The sequence below is a fragment of the Dipodomys merriami genome, unplaced genomic scaffold (assembly GCF_024711535.1).
Source record: "Dipodomys merriami isolate MVZ:Mamm:240054 unplaced genomic scaffold, mDipMer1.0.p SCAF_1, whole genome shotgun sequence".
Classification (NCBI taxonomy): domain Eukaryota; kingdom Metazoa; phylum Chordata; class Mammalia; order Rodentia; family Heteromyidae; genus Dipodomys; species Dipodomys merriami.
The window spans coordinates 27,641,318-27,659,959 of NW_027202270.1; the positions used below are offsets into that span (position 1 = coordinate 27,641,318).

The 18,642-nt window shown below is 41.9% G+C and overlaps 1 protein-coding gene across 2 annotated transcripts in view; it reads right to left on the reverse strand.

Annotated features, from left to right (window-relative positions):
* Positions 1-3,362: 3,362 nt before the first annotated feature.
* Positions 3,363-18,642, reverse strand: part of Pard3b (par-3 family cell polarity regulator beta) — a 990,481-nt gene continuing 975,201 nt past the window's right edge. For both annotated transcript variants that reach the window (XM_070018756.1, XM_070018767.1), the window contains one exon: positions 3,363-4,443. In XM_070018756.1, coding sequence (XP_069874857.1) covers positions 4,083-4,443 — 361 coding nt within the window. In that variant the 3' untranslated portion in view covers positions 3,363-4,082. The remainder of the gene's footprint in view (positions 4,444-18,642) is intronic.

Genomic DNA, 18,642 nt, shown 5'->3' on the forward strand with positions numbered 1-18,642 from the left:
CTCCCAAAGTAAAGGAATGTTGTGGTTACAGGCAAGGGGAAATAGGACTCTTTGTAGGCTTGATCTCTTCTCTTTCTGCATACCAGGGAAAGGAGAAATGAGCTTTCTTCATCCTCCTAAACTTAACAGGTGGATTTCCTTCAGAAGGTATACTATTTGAGAATTTCATGAATCTTTAGGAGAGATGATGGATTTTATTTTAATTTTATTTAGTTGGCAGTCGAAATAAAGCTATACTAAAATCCCAAATCTCCATTACTTAAAAGCAGGGCTCCCACTATGGGGATAGAGGATCTCTGGATTCCTACCTTTTTATCTTGCTCTTAACCTTTACTTCATTCTATCTTCTGGGATTCAAATATATGTTCCTAAAAGGCTAAGAGTAATGAGTTTCAGGATGATTTCCCTGCAGCCCCCCAAATTTTGTTTGCTACTGAACCACAACTTAATAAACACCCTGGCTTTAGAGCTTGCCTTCCAGTCACTGATCTGAAATTGTAAAGCAACTATATTAAACCAAGCAGGACAGTACTACAGTCTAATGGCTTGATGGATTAATGTGATGCTAGGTTTCTCTTTCTTGTGGAGGATAGAATTGTCTGGAATCTAAAGGTTTTCAATGGTATATTGTATTTCATCTGTGTATTCCTTCCAAAAGGGAGAAACATGTAGCTCTTAAACTATGTAATGACTTGAGGTCAAATATCATTGTGAAGGCTGAATGACCCAATCAGATCCACAGCTGGGCAGGTGTATGCTGATGGCTTTGTCATGTAGTATGCCACTCTATTTCAGGGGCCTATTAGGGTTCTGAACTCTAAGGAAACACTTGAGTTTTCTCAAGGCCAAAAATATACCAGTAGTGGTAGTTTCCTGCTTTTGGGCACCTGCTGATTATAATTTGGACTTCTTACTGCTCTAAACAACCTGTTCTCCCCATCACTAGGAAACTGTCCTATAATCTCGGGAAGGTGACAGCTGGAGAGTTAATACACAGGCATTTATAAAGCTTACATCGGAGCTGTTCTTAATTGTCGCTCAGCTTGATGGAGCCTCTGTCACAAATATAATGGTAATTTCTTTAAGGCAGTATCAAATGGAATGTTATATTTCAATCAAGAAAAGAAAGCTGTTATAATCTATTTTTTTGCTTCACTTTAATTGTACCTTCATATCTCTGACTGCTCTGAAAGATGAACAGTGATTTCAGTGAATCTGTATACAACACAAAGCCATGGTGTGGATGACCTTCCCCTGAGCTCTGTGTCCAAGAAGTGTACCCTAGGTGGCCATGCTGGAGGTGGGAATGTGGGCATGCTTCACATGGGGCCTTCTTGTTCAGGGCACAGGTTCTTACCTTGCATTGCCTGTGGCCACCCCTCAGTTAGCCATGCTCTTATTCCAGGAGCCTCTTGGCTTGATGAAAATATAGAATACATTGAAGAGCTGCTTTTAATGCTTCCACACCTGCTCTATGTCCTGCATTTTTATCCTTCTCTTCGTTGAGATTGATTCAGCACAAGGGAAAGGCAATATTTAGCATATTTGGCACTGGAAAGCTTTAGCTCACTCACACCACACTTTGGGTGAGCAGAGCCTGAGCTCAACATCTCTGAAAAAAATTACAGATAACCTGAAGGTACTTGGCTTAAGAGAGATGACAGAGGACAAAATAACTGGACAGTCTATTTTTCAGAGGGTCACAGTGATTGTGGTTTGGAAAATGATCGCTCTAGAAGTCCAGTAAACCACACTAGTTATGTCTAAAATGCAGTAGCATTACTTCTCATAATAAAACTCTATTTTTGTGTGTGTGTGTGCAGGTCCTGAGGTTTGATTCAGGATCTGTGTGTTATCCCTGAGCTTTTCTGTTCAAGGCTGGCACTCTATTACTTGAGTCACGGCTCCATTTCTGGCTTTTTGGTGGTTAATTGTAAATAAGAGTTTCATGGACTTTCCTGGCCTAGGATGGCTTCAAAACTTTATCCTCAGATCTTAGCCTTATAGCCAGGATTACAAAGGTGACCCACACATACCTGGAAAATGATATTTTAAACAAAAAAGACTAAACTGGGCCAGCTTGATATTATGTGCATTCTATAATACTAAATTTATCAACTCTTGTAAGTTGGAGGTGTCCTATGCTTAGCCAAAATATGTCTAAACTGAACTCAAGACATTTTGGGGGTGGGGAAGAGGGGGAAAATCAAAAGAGAATGTAAAAAGGCTTAGAGTATTTTAACAGCCAGTGAGAAATTTTAGATGACTGCTCTCACGTTTTGTTGTTTGTCTTTCATATATGTTTTTATTTGGTCAGGCTTTTAGTTTATTTATTTAATTACTTATTTGTTAATTACTTATTTAATTATGTATTTATTTGCTTACCTTAAAGGTACTGGCTTTCAATTCCAGGAGTGCATGGGCTAGACAGATGCTCTTCCACTTGAGCCACAGTTCTAGCTACAAGTTGCACATTTTAGATTTTTTTTTCTTTTTTTCCCTCCCTCCCTCCTTCCCTCTCTTCCTTTCCTTGAACTCAGGGCCTTGTACTCTTACTGGGCTTTTTTTGGCCCAAGGCCAGTGCTCTACCATTTGAGTCATACCTCCACTTCCAGTTTTTTGGTGGAAAGGGTTTCATGGACTTTTCTGCTCAGGCTGGCTTTGAACCTTGATCCTCAGTCTCCTGAGTAGCTAGAGCTGCCAGCACCTGGCTAACTGTTTTGCTTATGTAGAAATAGCTATGAAACTAAAAAGACAGTTGTTTTGCATAAGTACTTTTGAGCATTGGGTTTCAGCTTCTCAAGCCATAAAACCTTCCTTTTCTACTTGAAGGCCTTGCCCTAACATATGTTAATGAAATGTGGCAGATGCAGATTGATTTAATCACATACCTTTCCCTTTCCTTCCTTGCCCTTCCTCATCAAATTTCCTAGACAGCATTTTTATCTTCCATCCTCCAGACTGGTGGTCACATATGATTGAACACACACACACACACACACACACACACACACACACACACACACACACACACACACCACCACCACCACCACCACCACCACCACCACCACCACCACCACCACCACCAGTACCACCAATCATTCACTATCATTCACTGCTAGTGGTCAATTTCCAGCAGCCATGGTCAGCTCCTTACTCCTCCTGAGTTCAGATGGGTTCTGTTTGGCACTCAATGTGGAACTGGCACCCTTGCTGCATTGCTTTCCTGGGTGGCCTGACCAGCAGGTTCTCCTTTATTTTTTCCCCAGGTATATTTTAGCTTTGTCTTAGAGGCCCCAGTTGTAATAGTTACAGGCAGAAGATTCAGGGATGACTCTGAACCCAACTATCTCCCTAAGTGACTGCCTGGTATGTGGGTGGGAATAAGGTTAAGACCTTAATCAGCTCTTTACTTGGTCCTTGGACTGTATTCCTTCTGGAAGCTCTGATTAGCTTTGCAACTTCTCCCAGAGAAGCGCAGAGCCCTTCTCTGGGTATGAAATATTTCAAGGCGGTCACTAGCCATATTTGCTGTTACTTTTTTTTTCCTCAGAGCATACACCAGACTTACTAAGGCACACATATTGCTAGCCTCTTTACCTCTAAGCCTTACTGCTCCAGTGAATGTTCAAGGTTGTCCCTCTGAATGGGCAAGGATACAGGAAGAGATTGCCCCTCTAGTGCCAACCTGTGGGGTGTGGGGTATGTCACCAGCACAGGTAATTCTAGCTAGGGGGTGCTATATCAGACATAGCCATTGTTAGTTGCTTATTCAATTGGCATTGGCATTGAATTGAGCAATTAGACAAGCCTTTCAAGTAACTTGAAGTATCATTTCTACGGTTCTACTCTTCCTCATCCTTCAGTATCCAATATCTTATACCACCCCCCCCAAAGAAAAAACAACACAACCAAACAAACCCCTATTCCTTTCCTGCCCTGATAGACAATCAAGTGTGGCATCTTCAGTGAGAAAAAGCTACTGTGTACCGTGGAGAATGTTAACCCAGAGAAGGCATCAGGGACTAGGTGAAGGTGGTGTTGGACGTCTTCCTTGAGGGACCGTTCTGGTTGGTGTTCAGCTATACGGCTGCAGTCACGGGGTTTTTCTGCCGAGGGTCCTGGGAATGGTAGGGGTACTGATCAGGGCTGCTTCTTCGGGGCCCTGCTCTGCCCAATTCCTGATAGGTTGGCACTCTCTGGTGTTGAGGAGGAGAAGGTGGAACATCTTGTCGGAAGGGTCCTTTGTGCAGAGGAGCAGGTGGGGGTGGGTAGTACTGAGGATAACGGAGATCTGCCAACCTCAGATCTGGGGGGCGAGCATAGCTCCCCACTTTGAGTGGATGCCCAGGATGAGCCCCTGGGTAGTATGGAAGCTCCCTTTCCTTGTAGAGCCCTCGGGATGCTGCTGTCAGATAGTCTGCAGGGTCTGCTGGTCCTCCCCTAGAAAGAAAAGCAGAGATTCATGTCAGCAGCTACTCAGTACTCTTTAGCCTTCAGTATAGTTCACTGTGGCAATAAACCAAGCCTGGGCAATGGGAGGTAAGCAGAAGTGATGTGTGCCCTGGAAAACAAGAGAAGAAACCTTCTTCTCTCCTATTCTCCTATTCACTATAGGTGAAAACCATGTACTGCGAAAGGCAGAGCAACAGGAATGCAAGAGCCTGGGGCCTTGAAGCTATGTGCCACCATGTTAATTAGGACATCTCATGCTCAAGTTGGTACTATGAGCGTGTTTATAGCCTCTTTTGTTGATTTTTATTATAGTAGCTCAAGTAGCTTCCTCCATTAGGTTGGTGTTGGCTCTGTTAAAGCTAGGGCCAGTATACTTGCTTAGTCTTTTGACTCTCTGAAGACTGTCCCAGATATGGTAACAGAAACCAAGAGGTTAGTTGGAGTCACAGATTTTCCTTTGCTCTCCTCACTCCTCTCCTAGGTCTTGGTGGTGCTCTTTCAGTGGTTTGAGGTCTTGACCTGTTCTGTTGACTGTTGTCACACTTCGGTGGTGTAGATGAGTATTTCTTTCCTTCTGCAGTTCTCAGAAAAATCTCCCAATCCAGGGCTGGGAATTACGCACCCACACTCTGACATAACATCGCAAAATCAAGAAGTACCACCGGTAGCAGAATGGGAAAAACCAAAACAGCTGTCAGTTGCCTTGTGTAATGGGCAGACATACAGGAAAGGTCCAGGGCAAGAATAAACACTAACAGGAAGCAACCCTGCCTGGATCTTTCTACTGAAGACAACAAGCGTCTTCTGATCTGTTTGCCATAACAGAAGCAATCCGTCTCTAGACAATGTGCAGATGACGGCATCTTGTCTAGCCTGGGGTGAAACACATGACTTCTGTTTGCAGCTCTTAAAATCCCATAAACCTTCTGTGCACATATTTACCGCCACCATTCACAATCATGTCCCTGGGTTCTTCCATTTCAACCAATCCCCCTTTTAGGAACTTTTATCTTTTTTTTTCTTTTTAAAGAAAAACAGCAACAATAATAATTAATGAAAGGCTTCACGATGTCAGAGCATAGACTAATAGAACACTTGAAAGAAATGACAGGGGGCTGTAAGAACACAGTGCCTGTGGTTAATCAGCCACTGTCAGTGAGGGTCAAAATCACTCTGTAATCTGCAGAGTTGGATGTTAAAAAGGCTCTGTCTGTTCCCCAAATCAATGAAGATTTGACAAGCTCTGGGCTCTCGGGTGCATGTGGAAAACAGCCTGTGAACTCATCCACCCATCCATAAAGATGAACAATAGAATTCTCCCACTACATTTGTGTGGATGCATCTTAATTTGGCTGTGTATAATAATGAAAGATAGATCCTTGAGCTTGGGGTAATTTAGTTAGTGAGAGTTTTCAGATAAAAAAAATTAAATTGTTTGCGTACAAGTTATTATAGCATCAGCTGCTATTATTCAGTGCAGTTTGCTTTGCTCTGTTTTAAATTGCCCATGACAAATAGAGCACAAATACATTGCTTATCATCTGTCACTCCAGCCCTGGAAAAGAAGGACCCAGGTTGCATCATGTCTTTACTGGAGAATCTCATTTTTGATTTAGCAAACTTCCGGCACTTATTATACCTTGTAGCGTAAGAATTTTTAAAGTCTTCCCCACCCTCTGCCCACCGCCCCCCTGCTGCCAGTTCTGCTCATTTCTATTTCCTCTGGTTTAATGTTGGAGATTTCAGAAACACTTAAAAAAATCCTTAACCTGTGCTTTCTCTCGAAACTTAACAGAAGATATTTCTCTGCATGAAGTGAAACATGTGGTTTTCCTGCACTCACTTTAAACCCTGAGGATAAATCACTGACATTTGCAACACACAAACATTATCTGCCTTAAAATGAACATACAACCAGTGTTCCCTCTGGACTCTTGGAGCATGAGTGTTTCCTGTTTAAAATGGGAACAGCGAGAGGAGGAATTCCAGGCCTTGGAATTTCAGGGTCCTGTTCTCTCCCCAGAGAATTCTCTCTTTTAAAACAGAACATTATAAAAGACAGGCACACTTTCTTTTTTCTTTGTTTTTAATTTCTGGAGAGACAATCCAGATGAAGTAGTAACAAGGCAGAAGCCATGCCAAGTGACTCTGCGACAAGCGCGGGAGGGGCATCAGTTACTCTGTCTTTCACACCTTGTCCACCTGCCTTCACCCCCAGGGAGTTCTTGCTGCAAAGAAGGGAGGGGCAAATCCCCTGGGCCCAGAGGATGACCTCAAGACAACAGGAAGATTTTATTTCTGGGAGTCTGCCTACGTGTGGCAGAAACCAAGGGAGGTGGCTGCACTTCATCAAGAAATGAAACCCTGGAAATGGTCTTTTTCCTGTGGAACTCATCATAGCAGTTACATCTTTAATTTCTCAGAGAGAAGAAAAACAATGAGCTGGCCTATAAAAACACTGTTTATGGTTCAAAGAGGGATAGGAGAATTCTTCTTTCTTTTGGAGGGTGGTGTGTGACATCATTTCCTCCAGAAAAAAATTTTTTTTGCCAACTATCTCTAACTTCTTGTGAATATTATCACATGCTGTTTGCATGTGTCTATGTGTATGCACCTGTGCACACTCACACAAACATTTAAAAGAACACTATTTTCTTTTCCTTTAGGCTTGAACTCAGGGGCTAGCTGCTGTCCCTTTCGTTTTTCACTCAAGGCTGGCATTATACCATTTGAGCCACAGCTCTGCTTCCAGCTTTTTAGTAGTTACTTGCAGATAAGAGTCTCACAACCTTCCTGCTTGGACTGGCTTCTAACTCTGATCCTCCGATCTCAGTCTCCCAAGTAGCTAGGATTACAGGCATGAACCACCAGTGCCCAGTTCAAAGAACAATTTTTTAAACAGGAAAATAATCTGTCTTCATTTCAAAACTGGCTAGAGGAGGAAGAAGAGGAAATGGAATGGTTTGCTCTGTAAATCACATAGTCTGCTCATTTATGTGAAATTTAGTGTTGGTAAGGAAAGCCCCAAACCCAATCTATTCTGGGCCCTATATAGGGCTTGTGATAAGCCAGGCACTGATGCTACTTGCTTTGAGCCAACCCTGAGAAATCTAGGGGCAGCTTCCTCAGGAGATTCTGATTAGAACAAGAGCCCAAACAACATTGTCTCAGTATTTCAAATCCTCTCATTTTTCATGAGACCTCAGGAGTCTTATTTGTATGTGTGATTATTTTTTTCTTTAAGAAAAAAGACTTTCCAATTTAAAATCTCTCACAGAAACCACAGTCACTCAAGCAAATAGAAACAAGCCTATATTTATTTTCTTTATCACTCTTTGAGGGAACTGTCATGAAAATATCTATCTTTAAAGGCTTTTGCTTTATAAAAATTTCCGAGTAGGCTCATTTCTGGAAGCCAGACACATTCAGATTTTGCTTGAAAAAATTCAGAAACTGTCTCAGGCATTCAGTTTTAACAGATGTAACAGGTAATAATACATGTTAACGATCTGGCCCAGGCATGACAAAACTCTACATGATTTACACGTAAAGAACATTAAAGATCACCCCCTTTTCATGAGCTTTTCTTTTTCTCTGCTGTGTTGGTATGTTGTTCACTAAGCAAAATGGAGTAAAATGCTCCTTTATTAGCTAAGACAAAATCTCTTTGAGAAAAGAGCTCCGTGTTGGAAGGACAGACTCCCCGGGAAATCTTTGCTGGGAGAGAAGGGGCTACACTCATTAGAGTAGAGGAAGGGGTCTGAGCTAGTGTAAATTCTCCACCTTTTCATGCCTTCTCCTGAACTGCAAGAAAAATCTCTTCCCTCTGCGGTCATTCTCTTTACATGTCTCTCCACCAGCCTTGTGCATCTATGTAGTACACTGGAGTACAAGCATCTAGAAGGTACACCAAGGCTCCCCTATCTAGTGATCTCTCCTGGAGCTCAACATAGGACTTGGCACATTGAGCTGATTTTATTCAAGAGAATAGCCATAGACGTATGCAGTACCGTGGAGGGTTAGAAGTGGGTAGGAGATGGAGGTGGGTGAAAGAAAAAGAAGATTAAGGCAGCTCATTAAGAAGCAGGAATTGAAGATAGTTCCAGAAACTGACTTTTAAATTTTTTTCAGAAGAAGAAGGTAGGTAGGTAGAAATAAAAGCTTGAGTCAAGTATTGGATTGGTTCCAATGTGGAAATACTATAAACTTTATTAGGATAGAGACTATAGGTTTATTTTGATCCCCAAGAATGAGATCGTACTGTTTTATCTTTGTTACTTTGCAGAGTACTTGAATCATAGTAGGTGTTCCATAAATTTTGGACTACAATTTAATTGCCTGGCTTACCAATGAGGTCACCCTTACTGGTGTTTAGAAAATTTAAAGCTATCTTGAGTCAAGATGAACTATAAACTAGATTTACTAAGGACAGGTTAGGTGTATTTATTTATTTATTTGTTTAAGAATCAGTCAGGGATTATTTTTATGACCTTCTGGCAAATAAATTTTCTTTGTTTATGTCATAAGCACAATGTAGGAACATTTTAAGGTGTGTGTTTCAGCGTACAGTGCAGTACAGGGTTTAAATAAAAGACACTAGGGAGGCATCATCAAACTCACATGTGATTGTTCTGGTTTTGGGTACTGAACTGGATTGTGGTTGATGAACACACACCAGAGATGGAGGTGAGGTCCAGCACCCCCCAGTCCTAGCACCAACCCATCTTTTCTCTACGAGAATACACATGATGAATGACTTTCATATATATGCCACACATGCCCAAGAGAAGAGACACCAGGATGACACAAACTTCTCCAAGATCTGCTTTAGCTCGACACTCTCTCCTCTCACTCAAGAAAGAACAAGGGAATTCATGTGAGTGAGAGCTAATTATCAGGGAGAAAACTTGAGTCTGCTATAGTTTATTTAAAAAATATTTATAACCCCTAGTTCTTCAAATATCATGGACAAATCTTTGCAATACAGAGATGATCATGAAGTACCTACTAATCTCAAGGTTAGGTTTAAGAACCATGGGTGTATCTCATCCAATGAGCTCCTCTTCCTCCCCCTCCTCCTCTCCCTTCCTCCTCCTTCTTTTCCCTGTGCATACTGAGCTTCTTTTTCACAAGGCGAGTGTTCTATCACTTGAGCCATAATACTATGTCTAGCTTTTTTGCATAGTATATTGGAAGTAAGAGTCTTATGGACTTTCCTGCCTGGCTGACTTTGAGCCACAATCCTCAGATCTCAGCCTCCTGAGTAGCTAGGATTACAGGCATTAGCCACTGGCACCTAGCTCCAATGAACTTCTTATAGGACAAAGAAGGGTAAAGAAAGCTCAAGAGAACAGAGGAGAAATGACCAAGACATGATCAGTGAAGGCAGAGGGGGTAAGTTTAGTAGGTAAAAAAAAAAAAGTGTGGGGCTGGGAAGATGGCTCAGTGGTAAAGCGCTTGCCTTGCATGCCTGAGGCCCTGGGTTCAATTCCTCAGCACCACATAAGCAAAAAGAAAAAAGCCAGAAGTGGTGCTGTGGCTCAAGTGGTAGAGCGCTAGCCTTGAGCTGAAGAGCTGAGGGACAGTGCCCAGGCCCAGAGTTCAGGCCCCACGACCGGACACACACACACACATACAAAAAAGCGTTTCAGTGAAAAGTGTGAAAGTCATAGAGAAATTCTGAAGAAAGGTAAGACTATCCCGTTTAAACAAACATGTTGGCTTTTCCAGTTACAGAAAATCCCCCAAAGGACAAAATCTCATTTCTCTTAATTTCTGAGAAATACTATGCATGCCATTAGAAGTTAAAACAAAGACAATTTTTAAAGTTTCAAGGTTTATGGTTTCTTTTTGTTGTTGTTGTTGTTGTTGTTGCTGCTGCTACTAATTGTGACCAAATTTGGATTGGAATAAGAGGAAATAACTCTTCTCAAGCTTGCCGCAGAGCGTTTAGTAGCTGAGTGGATGCTGGTGGATTTTTCCTCTGGCATTTCTAAAATACAGGAAAGCTGTGCGGACTAAAACAGTGCAAAGTAATCTTCTGGTCAGCTCATGGGCAGCTCATGCTATGTGGGAAGAGATGCTTTTAGTTTGTGTTTGGAATTCCTTCAGGACCAGGTTTCCAGTTACCAAGCCTCTATCCTTAGTCTAGGCATGAATGTGGTTGACCAGGTTACCAAAGTTCTTTGTAATGCATATCACATGGCTTTGATTTGGACAGATTTTTTTAAAGAGAATCATAAAATATAATGATTATTTGACGGCCTATGTGATAGGAATGATTATGAGGGAAAAATCCCACTTTCATCACTCAGATTTCCCATGGCATTATGGAGGAAAGGCCTTTGCTCTCCGCAAAGAACTTGAACGAGAAGAGAGCACAGACCAGTTGCTTCTGGCCTTTGTAAACACCAGGGAGATGTTTGCAGAGAAAACAAGGGAGAAATGGTAGTGACTGAGTGCTCATAAAACATTGCTAAAGCAGTTTTTAAAAATTATAATTTTGGGGGCTGGGAAGTTGGCTCAGTGGTATAGTGCTTGCCTTGCACGCATGAGGCCCTGGGTTCGATTCCTCACTACCACATAAGCAGAAAAAAGCCAGAAGTGGTGCTGTGGGTCAAGTGGTAGAGCGCTAGCCTTGAGCTGAAGAGCTGAGGGACAGTGCCCAGGCTTAGAGTTCAACCCCCATGACTGAATAAAAAATAAAAAATTATAATTTTGATCACTCCATCTGATTCTTCCTTCATGTTTTTCAACAATGACTACAAGCACAAGAATTTGGTTCCTAACAAACTGCATGTGCAATGAGGTTCAGACTCTATATAACAGTTTGGCAGACGCAATCTGGAAAATGGCCCTTAACACTGTTTCATCCTGTCAGTTGGTGGGAAATACTCAGGCTCCTTTCCCCTTCTCATTGATTTTTAAAGCCTGAGAATTTTGGTGGGAACTACCTTTTGATCACTAGAATTCCTTCTAAGAGCAAGGAGTACAGAGGAGTGGTACAGATTGCTACCTTCACAGGTGTGTAGCAGAGGTAGAGGAAGGAGAGGGGAGGGGCTTCTGGACTATGATTTCATTAGGACACAGGGAAATCCTGGCACTTGTAAATGTCTTATTCTAAAACCCAGAGGCAGAAATGTAAGTGTTGGGCAGAGTGCTACTGTACTTTATCTCTGTAACGAGCTCCAAATGTCAATTTAGAATCACAAAGACTCAAACCAAGTTTAGCAGAGTAGCTCGTTCCTGAGCATCTACAGCAAGCTAAGTTCTATCCTAGGTGGTTTTTTCCATGTTAATATATTTATACCTTGCAACAATGCTACAAGGTAGGTACCATTTTAATCCCTGACTTGCAGATGAGGAAACTGAGGAACAGCGATACTAAGCAAGTCAATCAAAAGTCATGTAAGAAGTGACAGGGCCTAGCGTCATGCCCAGACAGACAGACAGGAGTCTCATGCTTGACAACCAAGCTAAACTATGCATTTTCAGTTGCTTTTTGAATGCTTATAATATACCTTCTGGTATGTGGTAAAAAAATTGTTTCCATTTGGAAACACATTTTTAAAAGAAAGAATCTAAGTAGTGAAGAGGTCCAAAATAGTTTCACAATGGGTGCTTTGGCTTTTCTAAAAGAAGCTGAATTTTCTGGTTAGTGCTAGTGGAAGGCCAAAGAACTCACCCAGAATTCCATGTGGGAAATCTCTCCAGAGACCTTTATCTGCCTTCCCTGGAACTCAAAGGTTTCCAGGTACCTTTTGTGAAAGTCAAAACATGCGGCTTCACTGACTAAGGCAAACCACACTACTAAGCAAACTAAACTAAGTGAATAGTCCGTGTTCAAGGTCTAAAAACCTTGAATGCGGGTGTCATTAGGGAAGGTGGTAGAGCGCTTGCCTTGCATGCCTGAGGCCCTGGGTTCAATTCCTTAGCACCACATAAGCAGAAAAAACAAAAGCCAGAAGTGGCATTGTGGCTCAAGTGGTAGCCTTGAGCTGAAGAGCTGAGGAACAGTGTCCTGGCCCAGAGTTCAAGCCCCTCCCCCCCCCAAAAAAAGAATCTATGGAGTTCCAGGTGCACGTTTATAATCCCAGCTCAAGAGGCAGACATAAGAGGATTGTGGTCTAGGCTGAATAAAGTTAGCTAGAAATCCTATCTGAACAAAAAACAGAAACAAGAACAAACTAAAAGTAAAAGGTCTGGCTCAAATGGAAGAGTGTTTAGCTAACAATTGCAAGACCCTGAATTTAATCACGAGAACCACATACATAATATCAAGGGTATATTTGTAAACAATAACAAGTCATGAAGACTTTGAGGCTCCAACCCAGGAGATGGGCTGGGAATTTTCACTTTTCCCAAGGGCCCAAAGGATGCTGATGCCCAAAGGAATCCCATGGAGGCTGTGGGGTTTGTTAGACATGTAATCTCTTTTAATGGTCCCTCTGGACAATGACATGATTGACAGAATTGGCCTACTGGAAATCTAGACTGTTCTCTCATTGCCATTCCAATTAGATATTGGGTCCTAGCAAACGTCTTTTTAACTATGTGTGGCTGTCTATCTCGGTAGTGTAGTTTTATTGCAGGTTTAAATCTCTTTTTATCTGCATTGTAAGAGCAATAGTACATTAGGACTCAGGCATAGTTGTGGGTCAGCTTCACTAAGGAGTGAATCAGGAAGTGTAGAATTATAAGTGAGTGGGTGTGAAACCAAAGGAGAGTCACATTTCATAATCACCTAGCCAGCTGCCACCAGAAGTAATTTTGAGCACAGTGTACTTACTTTCAAGTGAAACAGCGCCATTTCTAAAGACAGGTGAACTGGGCGCTGGTGGCTCATGTCTGTCATCCTAGCCACTCAGAAGGCTGAGCCACAGTAAAAAGCCAACCCCTGGCAGGAAAGTCCATGAGATTCTTATCTCCAATTAACCACCAGAAAACTGAAAGTGGTGTTGTGGCTCAAGTGGTAGAGTGCTCACCTTGAGCTGTCCGTGAGGACAGTACCGAGGTCCAGAGTTCAAGCCCCATGACCGACTAATAAATAAATAAATAAATGAATAAATAAGTAAATAACTGTAAATAAATAAATAAAGACAGGTGAGTTTAGCCTTTTTTATTTTTATTTTTAATTTGTTCTGTGCTAGTCCTGGGGCTTGAACTCAGGGCCTAGGCACTGTCCCTGAGCTGTTTTGCTCAAGACTAGTGCTCTTCTACTTGAGCTATGGTTTCACTTCTGGCTTTTTTTTTTTTTAATGGTTAATTGGAGATAAAAGTCTCATGGACTTTCCTGCCCTGGCTGGCTTTCAACAGTGATTCTCAGATCTCAGTGTCTTAAGTAGCTAGGATTACAGATGTGAGCCACCAGCACCCAGCTGAGCTCAGCCTTCTTTTGCTGATTGTGTGAATGTTTATAAGTTTTGGATGTTATGCTCTCAAATTTAAATTCTGACAACCTAACTGCTAAGAGGTTTTTGTGTGTCTCAGTGTGCAATCTGCCATAAGTGTCCTCATTTTTTTGGGGGGGGAGTACGGTCATGGGGCCTGAACTCTGGGCCTGGGCACTGTCCTTCAGCTCTTCAGCACAAGGCTAGCGCTCTACCACTTGAGCCACAGCACACTTCCGGCTTTTTTCTTTTTGCTTATGTGGTGCTGAGGAATCGAACCCAGGGCCTCAGGCATGCAAGGCAAGCGCTCTACCACTGAGCCACCTTCCCAGCCCTAAGTGTCCTCATTTTTATGTCTAATAATCCTCATCCCTTACATTGATAAGACTGAGGTTTATATAATGTATTTCACAAACCTCTGAGATCACCTTCTGTCTTAAGACATGAGCATATTAATAGCTTAATTAAAATAAGGTAGTTGAAAAACAAACAGGAGTAGAAACTGAAATGTTGGGTTCACTTTTAGGTATCAATGGTTTGACATTAGTACCTCCCCACATTGATTTCATTTCATCTCTATGAGGCTTCTCTTGGAAGGCTTCCGATGTCCTTTCCTCCATGGTGATCTGAGATTTTTGGTACTGGCCCCTCAAGTAGAGGGCCCAGCATTAAAGGAGGCATAACCTGGAAGAGTTCAGACTGTGAGTTTGAAATTTGATACCTTGTTCTGTGAGCAACATGGCTGGGTGAATTTGGAGCCAATTAAGCTAACAGTCTTCTAGTGCCGATGCTCAGCACCAATGAGGTGGACCCCTTCCCCAGTTGCCACAGGATAATACGCAGACACATGTTTGGTCTCTCTATTAATTTACATGTGGAATCAGCATCTCCTGACAATTTTCACCACTGTATAGAAGTGATCCTCAGCCTTCACCTTCCATCTGTGCTAAGCAGGTCCCAAAGCCTGGCCCTGGCTTTGCCCTGTGGATACACTGAGGGCTTAAGCTGTTGTTGCAACCAGGCTTTCTCATCCTGAATCCAGCTCATTATTTGACAGAGTGCTATGGAGCACAAGAGATTCTATACTAATATCACATTCTCTTCAGCTTTCCTTTATTTTTTGACAGATGAAATGGACTTAAAGGGCAAAGGTTACTGAACTATATTGTTGGGATGATTGTCTAACAAGTAATGAAGGTTATCAAGCAATGCACAGGTAGACGACTTGCGCTGGACTCCTCAACCCCTCCTTGCCTTGGTCTTTTATCGTCTGGCTGATCATTACATGGCTGGTAAAGCCTGGTTATTAATGTTATTACCAAGCTTTTACTTTCAAATCTTCCCTTGTTGAAATTAGGGCACTCTTTGTCATTTCTCCTTTGCTGTAATATAGCCTGTCAGTCTAGCTTCTTCAGGACCCAGCCTCTTCTTTGATGTTGGTAAAATGGAGCAGCTAGCATATCAAGGCTTATAATTACCCCAAATTGATGGATAGCTTATGAAATTACCCTCCTCTCATCATCACTTCTACTTCTTTGTCTCCAATGTTCTGGTACAGTTACTTACTGTCCTGTGACTTTATCTTTCACAGCCCACCTCTCATGCCCACTTCCAATCCCTTTAGCAAATGAATACGTAGGTCTCAAGCTTTCACTGTGAGTGAGCTCCTTCACATGCTATTTCATCCTACACTTGTTCTCTGTTGCCCTGATTTGTTGATTGATTCCTTGGGCAATCCCAAGAAAAGTGGAAATTCACCCTCTCTTTGTTTGAGCTCTGCTTTGTTCTTGGCACTGGTGCCACTGCAGGCACTGGCCTAAGATGCTGTTCCCCCTTTCCATCCCCTGTATTCTGTTTGTGCAGTGGAAACCTCAATCCTCAAAATCAGTCATGAAACTGCAGCTTTAATAATTCAAGTAAAAGCTTATCACAGAAAGGCAAATATTTACAAGTATGAATCATCTAATTTAAAGAAATTAATTAAAAGTAAATGCAGAAGTGATTTAAAACTAAAGAGCCATCACCAAATAAAATGTTATTTACCATGTGTCCCATGCTCGCTGGGTTTTGGGCTTCAGAGAGATGGAGGTCTAAGCTCTCTCTTTGCTCTTGTGTACCCCAAGCTTCTAAACCCTCTGAGCTGTGTGGGAGCGGGATCGTGTGCTCTGTGGTGGAGACAGGTGCTCCCAGGGTTTACAGGTCTGAGGGGGCTCAAGATATGTCAGTGTAGACAAGGCAGCATGCCACCCAGAGGCTGAAGATTTTACTGGAGTGGTGCAAGGGATTTAGGTGACTTAGCTTTTCAATGAACTCTGGTGTAAAATGTGGGAGAACTGAACAAGAAAAACCCAAGCAGAATGGCCAATCATAAGGGCCTCAGTACTTGTGGAATATGAAGTCCTACTCAATCTTGTTTTCTTATGTAAAGTAAAATTGGATCATCTAGATGGGATCTAAGGTGACTGTGTAAAGACCTAGAATATACAAAGCAAATCCCGATGGTGGAGTGGCTCAGACTATACAGTCTCTCCCCATTAGTATCTGTCAGCTCAGGAAGTCCTGTGACAGGTGTACAACTTACAGGCCCATTTTACACACATATATATCCACACATGCACATGTACACACAGCTAATAGGATGTTTAAATATTCTTCACCTGGTGATGGAGATTTAAAAGTTCCCAACCAGTTGGAGCCTCTCTCTCAAGGTGGAGATGTAAAGTTCTTTAGGTTCTGCCTCCTGCCTGCCTCGCACAATAATATCCAACCCCCCACCCCCCACCGCAGCCCTTATTTCTATTTAGATTCACAGTCTCTGCCCCAAGTGAATATATCTCACCATCTAGATTTCAGTGCCATTCAGTGTGCATCATCCACTTAAAGGTGTGTGTTATTCAAATTTCTTATATTAAAGTCAGTGTCCTGGGAAGTAGACTAAGATTTCTATCGCCTTACCCTGTTTACTTTTAAATCTTTAGAAATGATTCTCCATCCAGTCTTTAGATAGGAACTCCAAAGACGGAGTCCTATCCAGGGAGTTTCAGACAAGTCATTTTACTTTATCAAGTCTTATCTTCAACTTTGCAAAATGAAGGCATTAGAATAAGTGGCCTCTGATGGGTTGCTGGGTGATGTGGGGGGCTGGGGGAGGGAGCGGAAGAAGGAGGGTGTCACAATTTCATGACCCTGCAAGGAACCACACAGGCTCCATCTAAAATGACCTCAGCTCACATTGCTGCCTTTCAGCCTGACCCCTGCAAAGGTGCCCCTGGCTAGGCCTCTTCAGTTATCTGTGCCTTGGTTTCTCTATCTGTAAAGTAATATGCGCTTTTCTTCTCGCAAAAGCCAATGAAATGATATGGGTAAAAGCATATTGGTGGAAAGTTGGGATAAAAACGAATCCAAGGTCTTAAATTACTCTTGTGTAATTATGAATGGAAACTTGCCTTGCCTAATGGGATTACTGGATCAGAATTCACAGTCCCCAATGAGTGGTACTAGGCAGATTATTTCTCTAGCCAACAAGGTAATACTGTAGAATTTCTACCCCAGCTTTCAGCAGGTTAATATAAGAGCTCAGTTAAACAGCAAATGTGTCCCACATCTGAAAAGGTGGGCTCGAATTTACCACCTTATTCCATGATTTTACGAGGAATGTATGTAGTTCACTGTTATCAGGTTGTTAAGCAATTTGATGAGGTGTGAACTAGCCCTTTAATTGTTTTATTTACAACATATTAGTTCGCCAACATCTCATTGGGGAATTCTCTACTTAGTTAATTAATTTAAGACTGGTTTAGTGAACTACAATTTGGGAAAACCAGAAGCTGAAAAAGACTTGTCAATATTTTAGCAGTCTTAAAACCATTTATAAATATGAAACACAGTTGGATTCTAAAAAAACTGTCAACAACTAAAATCTGAACTAAATTGTTAATCATTCATCACTGAAGTTTAAAAAAAGAATTGGGGGAAATAGAGATGGGGAAAAATAACTAAATTTAAGTCCATTTTAATTTTTCTAGTGTCTTTTCTGGTAGAAAAGAATGGCTTTGGAGGAGTGTCAGGCATTCAGCGCTCAGAACTGCTTTCACAAGTCAAATGCTTACCTAAAGAATGCACTATACAACTTGTGGGGAAGGGAGGTGGGGAGAAAAACTGGAGAAAATGAGGGAAGAGGTGATACCGTTCAAAAAGAAATGTACTCATTATATGACATGTAATTGCAAACCCTCTGTATATCACCTTTTCAATATTTCTTAAAAGAACAATCCTTTTATTTTTCCTCTGTGGTTCTAAATCTGGACAAAAGAAACTCTCAACTGCTTTGTTGAATGGCACCTCCTTCATACAACTACTGAGAGATGCTACTACTATTATTACCACCACCACCACCACCACTACTACTACTAAAAGAGAGTGAAGAATGAAAAAAAGAAACACTGTTTTTCTGACTTTAGCATGGTTAAAGATGGTGATAAACTGATTCCAAAATATCATCAAGCATCTTAAACAGGTACGAGTACCAATATCTACCCCAAAGGATCAGGCTGCCTTCCTGAGAGGAGATAGAAAGAGCTGAGAAGCAAAAGATGGTATGTAAGCCCATTCACTAAGTGAATAGGAGAACAAGGAAGAAAGTAATAGGTCTGATGGGGGAGGATGTGCAGAGAGGAGCACACCTGGGGATGATGACACTGTAAGTGAGAAATTAAAAAATGGATACTTGGGGGAGAGCTCCAAGGCCAAGAGAGGTATCCTTGCCCAGATATCAGTTCATCCTCATCTTTTATTTCTG